The following is a 6,497-nucleotide window of genomic DNA, read 5'->3' as shown; positions in this document are numbered from 1 at the left end:
ATTACAAATCTTATAAGCCAATTCAAAAGAAGCTGAAGTTGACGGAAAAGCAGCAAAAAGCGTATAAAATCATTAATACTACAACCTTACTTACAAAGCTACTAGTTCTACGTTATTTACAAAGCTACTAGTATTGGATAGTAATGATTTGTTCCAGTCAAAATTTCTATATGGTAAGAAAAATTTTCATCATACATTCACAAAGATCACATTCAAAATTTTAGTTATTGTTTAATTAATGCTCTTGAAACATATAATCATATGCCGACTTGGCAAACTTGAGAAGTTTCCGTGACAGCCACGCTTTTGTTCACTTACGTAAGATCAATACTTTGTGTTATTCTTTTTTAGTTTTAAAAGAAAGAGGAAGAATTAGAAATCTTACACTATCAAGGTATATCTTAGACTTAAACCAATTTTAAAGAAGCTGAAGTTGACGGAAGAGCAGCAGGAAGTATACAAAATCACGAATTCTACAACATTACTTACAAAGCTACTAGTTCCACAATGTTACTGACAAAGCTACCAGTACTGGATAGTAATAATTTGTTCCTGTTAATACTACAATGCTCACTATTTAGTTTGGATTTAAAATTTCTATATGGTAAGAAAAATTTTCATACATTCACAGATCATATTCAAAATCAAAATTTTACAGTTATTGTTAATGAATCTATTTTGTTTTTACTTAATGCTCTTGGAACATATAATTATGTGTCGGCTTGGCAAACTTGAGAAATTTCTGTGATAGCCACGGTTTGTTCACCATTACAAGCCGGCACATGATTATATGTTGCAAGCGCTTTAAGTGAAACATGGACAAAATAGGTTTATCAATAATTGTAAAGGACAATAAACATAATTTTAAAAGTACAATTATAATTTAACTACAAATGAAAATTTTTTTTAGTATGATCTTTTTTGAATGCATGAAAAGAATTGCATTAATTATAATAAATTGTTTCGGGATAGACATTACTACACAATATTATTCTCCCTTCCTCCCCTTTCTCTCTCTCTCTCTCTCTCTCTCTCTCTCTCTCTCTCTCTCTCTCTCTCTCTCTCTCTCTCTCTCTCTCTCTCTCTCTGCGGTGAGTACTTTTCTTCGCTCTGCAATTTTTGCGCTTTTACTGCTGGTCTTGCCCTTCGGGGCTTTCTTTTTGTAGTTACACGGTCAAGGGCACACTTTCTTGACACTCTCCTCTTAGGTGAATGTCCACTCATATTTATTACACACGCTACATTAAAATTTCTGATTCGGACGCACCGTTATACTTTGGAGAACTTCTTCTGTCCTGTCATCTCCATTGGCTATCTCTTTTCTGCGCACACGCCACCTCCGCTTGCTGCCTCTTTCTGTGCTTCATCGGGCTACCGGGTCTCTGCCTTGCCTCAGCGGCGTGTGCTCTGCGTGATCTCTGTGTCTACTGGGTGTTCAGTTTGAATCTTTATGGTTAAAATAATAACAGCGTAGTGTTAACCGTGACTGACAGCTTTCGTTTTCTACCTGTGATTGATACGCTCATCATTCTGAGTGTTAGCTGTGTAATTACTGAGTGGCTCATGCATTTTTGTAAATATACCGGGCGCTTTATATCTGCGTGATTTCTCAGTGTTTCTTCGCCTATTTGTGTGGTTTTCGGGTTTAGCTTTACACACTGTGACCGCTATCTTTCACATTGTCTAGTACAAAGAGTTTTGGGGTCATATTCAGTGCTTATCGAATTTAACTTATGTCACCCGTGTGTGCCAAATGTAAGAAGGCGATTGCGACCGCGCTAGTTGAGTGTGTATGTAAGAGAACGTTCCATCCTGGCTGTGTTAAATCCTACTCTGTTAATAAGTATGCCGATGCGTATTGCAAGTCGTTCTCTTCATCTCTGAGCCTTCCTCTTACTCCTGTGGCTGACAACAACACATCTTTCATTTTTAATACTGCCGGTATGTCTGCGTCCGTGAGTGATGACACTCGATCGCTGCCGCGGTCGCAAGCGGTGGCGGAAACCCCCATGTCTCATGCTTCCATCGGAGAGCTATTGCTTAAATTGAGTGATCACCTAAAGGAGTCAGAGGCCAGGTTTACTGTTTTTGCGGACGAGCAGCGACGCACTAATTGCGAACTAAACGATAAATTAAATCAGCTTAACAGCATAGCGAGTAATGTAGAGCGAAACAGTCAGCGGATTGCTGCGTTAGAGCATCAATGTACTGCTCTTGCAAACGAGGTGCGTAGCCTGAAATCTGAACATAGGCCTGTATCCGATCAATCTGATAATTCGCTTATTCTTTCCGGCGTCCCAGCTACAATGCCCATTACTCCAATGGCTTGTGCTCGCAACATGTTCACGGTTCTCGAAATCCCTGAACTGTCGTGCCACATTTTGGATGCAAGAATTATTCGCAAGACTCAATCTGTGATAGCTAGCGATCGACCGTTGCCTATATCTGAAACTGGCTCGATCATTGTTACTTTGACCTCGCGTGCGGTTCGTGATACTGTCATAACTAAAAAGCGTGTGCGACGTGTGCTTCAGAGGGACATTTGTGGTAATGACTCCGTTCGTGGTGTTTACGTCAATGAGCTTCTCCCTAAAAATACATATGAGTTACTTAAAACTACTAAAAGTATTGCCAAGGAAAAATCTTATAAGTATGTTTGGGTTAGGGACGGCCATATTTGCGTTAGGCGCTCCGACGGTTAGCCGATTGTTCACATCGACTCTGAAACGGATTTGGATAGGCTCATTTGACGTGCACATCCTGTTCGCTCTTTGGCACCTGTCTCGTGTGGCGATATGGATCCCAAGCATCAGTTACGCATTGCTCAATTTAATGCAAACTCCCTTCGAGGTCATATCAATTTTATTCGATTGCATTTCAGTAGTGACTTTTATCATCTTATCTCAGTCTCTGAAACTTGGCTCAACGTGAGCATTTCTGACGATCTTGTTGCCATCGATGGTTACTTCCTTATTCGCAATGATCGTATTGGCCGAATGGGTGGCGGCGTTGCTTGCTATGTCCATAAATCGCTTGGAGCTTCCATTGTTGCCATGTCTGACAGCGGTCATGTAAACGATCCGGAGTATCTAATTATTGATATTCGCTTGCTGCACAATGATTCCGTCTTGTTCGCATCCATTTACAGGAGACCCAAAGGCTGCTTCCTTCATGACTTTGTTACATCGCTTACTAGCTTCTCTCATCTGTATAAAAATATTATTATTGGTGGCAACCTCAATTGTAACCTGCTGACCAACCAAGTAGAAGCATCTTATCTACGCGATCTTATGTATAGCCTGTCTCTTCATATTGTTCACTCTGATGCCACTTTTCACACGGCCACTTCCGACTCGTGACTTGATGTCTTGATTGTTAATGACCGAGATAAAATATTATCTTTTTCTAAATCATTATGTCCTTTCATTGTGGGCCATGACCTTCTTTCTCTCTCGTTCTCTATTAAGACTTTTATCAGCACCGAGCGCTCCATTCTGCGGCGCTGTTATAGACGCATTGATAATTCTGAGTTCCTCAAGCTCCTTAATGTTAATGTCGAGAAAGTTTCTGCCACACGTAATATTTTGTCCGACAATGCCATTGTTAACGAATAATGCGTAACGCTTTCTAACGTACTTTGTAATGCGCTTGATGTCTGTGCACCCGCCCGCGCTTTCGTGATCAGGAGGCCGCCGGCACGATGGCTGACTGATGATCTGAAAGGTCGTCTTCGTGCTCGTAACGGTATGTACAAGCAGGTTAAGCGTTCATGCAGTCTGCTTGGTTATTTGAGATATAGACATTTTAGGAATCAGCTAAACTCCGACATTAAACGTGCAAAAAGTGAATTCCTTGTTGACTCTCTGGACAATATTGATGATCCAGCTAAGTTATAGAGAGAGCTCGCCCGTCTTGGTCTTGTAAAGTCCACTTTGGTTTCCCCTCTTCATTTCTTTACCTTATCCCAATTAAATTCGTATTATGTCTCTGTCTCCTTCGATTCGCCATTGAGTCATTCTGACCTCAGCTCAGCCATTTCATCCTTTACCTGTCCACCCACACGCCCAGTGTTTTCGTTTTTTCCTATCACTGCTAGTATGATTTATAAGCTTATTTTTGCCAGCCCCCTTCACTCTTACGCTTCTGGAGTTGACGACATTCCTCTTTTTGTCCTACGCATTGCTTGGCCGTGCATCTCGTCCTGGCTTACTGAGCTTTTCAACAAATCGTTGAAATTCTCTTCTTTTCCTACTGCTTGGAAACGTGCTCTTATTCGTCCGCTTTCTAAAATCGGTAAACCAATGTCCCCTTCCGACACTCAACCGATAGCCAATCTGCCAGCGATGTCTAAACTCCTTGAAAGAATTGTGGCTGATCAAATGGTGGATTATTTAAACGAACATAATCTGTTTGATCCAAGGCAATCTGCATACCGCTCTAGCCATAATACACAGTCTGCTTTATTGCGTGTTTGCAATGACATCAAGGAGAGAATAGACGCCGGATTTGTTACCATCATGGTACTTTTTGATTTTAGTAAAGCGTTCGATACTGTTCCGCATCTTCTTCTTCTCACCAAGCTTAAAAAATACGGTTTTTCCGATGCGGTGATCATGTGGTTTTATTCATACCTCACTGGCCGTTTCCAAGCGGTAATCGATGATGTTGGAGTCTGCTCAGAATGGCTTCCTACTTCCTTAGGAGTTCCTCAGGGTTCTGTGCTGGGTCCCTTATTATTCTCCCTTTTTATCAACGACATTAGCAATGCTTTGTCCTTCTCTAGCCATATGCTTTTCGCTGACGACTTGCAGATTTATCTTTCCTGCTCCCCTAACGATATTCTGTGTGGCCTTGAATTAATAACAAGGGATGCTGAGGCTATATCTGAATATGCTGTAGTAAATGGCCTTAAATTAAATCTTACTAAGTCCAAGTCGATCATCTTTGCTAGCCATGCTTACTCCAATTATATTGACACTTCCCTTCTTCCTCCAATCACTGTCGACTCTACACCTTTAAGTTTTGTTAGTGAAGTGAAGAATCTGGGTGTAATTTTTTCCTCCAACATGTCATGGAGTAAACATGTCAGACGAGTCTCTAGAAATGTTCATTTTGCCTTGAATAAGTTAAAGTTCAACAGGAACTCTCTTTCAACTGAGCTTCGAATTAAACTCGTGAACACTCTGGTACTGCTTCATATCGACTATTGCTGTTTGGTCTATCACGGACTGAGCAACGATTTAAATATCAAGTTGCAAAGACTTGTAAATTGTTGCATTAGATTCATCTTTAGTTTAAGGCGAGATGAACATATCACTCCATTTAGACGTCGTCTTGAGTGGCTTTCCGTTCATAACAGGAGGCTGTTCTTCCTTGGTTGTCTAATTTACCGCATTCTCAATCATCAGTCTCCCTCTTATCTAAGCGAACTCTTCATTCCTCTTGATCCTTCATTAAGAAGATCTAATCGCACATTGACATCATCACATATTTTTCACATTCCCAGTCATAGAACTACTTCTTATCGTAATTCCTTTCATTTATCTGCGATTTATTTCTGGCATTCTCTTCCCGACAACATTGTTTCCGCTCCCTCACTGGCATCTTTCAAGACTCTCCTTCGATCTTTTTTATTGTCATCGGAGTCAGCATGATCTCTGTTGTACCATTGAGGCACGCTCGTTTGCTGTTATTTTTATTTTTTATTTTTTATATCTTTTTTTATGTTTATTTTCTATTTTTATTTTTATATTCATATCTACATTTATCTGTACTTTATTTACTTTTTTCCTTATTTCACGCTTACTCTTGAGCATGGCCTTGCTTATGACTTGTTCTTCTTTGCGTTATACTATTTCAGTCTTAGTTGTAAATTTAGTTTTAGTTAGGTTAGATTAGATTAAGTTAATACTTCTGTATTCTTTGTAGCGTTTCATTATTCTGCGATTTACCTTTTGTTCTTGATGTTTATTTTTACTCCTTGTAACTTATACTTTGCCCTTTAGCCTATGCTTGGGCATAATAAATCTCTCTCTCTCTCTCTCTCTCTCTCTCTCTCTCTCTCTCTCTCTCTCTCTCTCCCCCCCCCTCTCTCTCTCTCCCTCTCTCTCTCTCTCTCTCTCTCTCTCTCTCTCTCTCTCTCTCTCTCTCTCTCTCTCTCTCTCTCTCTCTCTCTCTCTTCGGTGAGTACAGCGTGTTGACGTACTTTTCTTCGCTCCGTAATTTTGAACTTTTGCTGCTTGTTCTTGCCCTTCTTTTTGCAGTCATACGGTCAAGGGCACTTTTTCTTGACACTTTCCTCTTATGGTGAGTGTCCACGGGCCTCTATTCTATAAGTTACGGCAAATTTTCTGGCTTGGACGCACTGATACATTTTGGAGCACTTCTTCTGTCTCGTCATCTCCATTGGCTGTCTCTCTTCTGCGCACGCGCCACTTCCTCCGGCTGTCTTTTTCTATGCCTCACCGTGCTGCCTGGTCGCTACCTTACCTCTGCGG

General features: G+C 40.7%; 1 protein-coding gene across 1 annotated transcript; it reads left to right on the top strand.

Moving 5' to 3' along the window:
- Window positions 1–2,009: 2,009 nt before the first annotated feature.
- LOC118647192 lies at window positions 2,010–2,702 on the top strand. The gene has a single exon (XM_036291586.1). The coding sequence runs from the start codon at window positions 2,010–2,012 to the stop codon at window positions 2,700–2,702; it is 693 nt and encodes a 230-aa protein (XP_036147479.1).
- The last annotated feature ends 3,795 nt before the right edge of the window (window positions 2,703–6,497 follow it).

The sequence above is a fragment of the Monomorium pharaonis genome, chromosome 1 (genome assembly GCF_013373865.1).
Source record: "Monomorium pharaonis isolate MP-MQ-018 chromosome 1, ASM1337386v2, whole genome shotgun sequence".
NCBI lineage: Eukaryota > Metazoa > Arthropoda > Insecta > Hymenoptera > Formicidae > Monomorium > Monomorium pharaonis.
The sequence above is the reverse complement of the archived record's forward strand: the minus strand, read 5'-3'. Positions and strand labels throughout refer to the sequence as shown.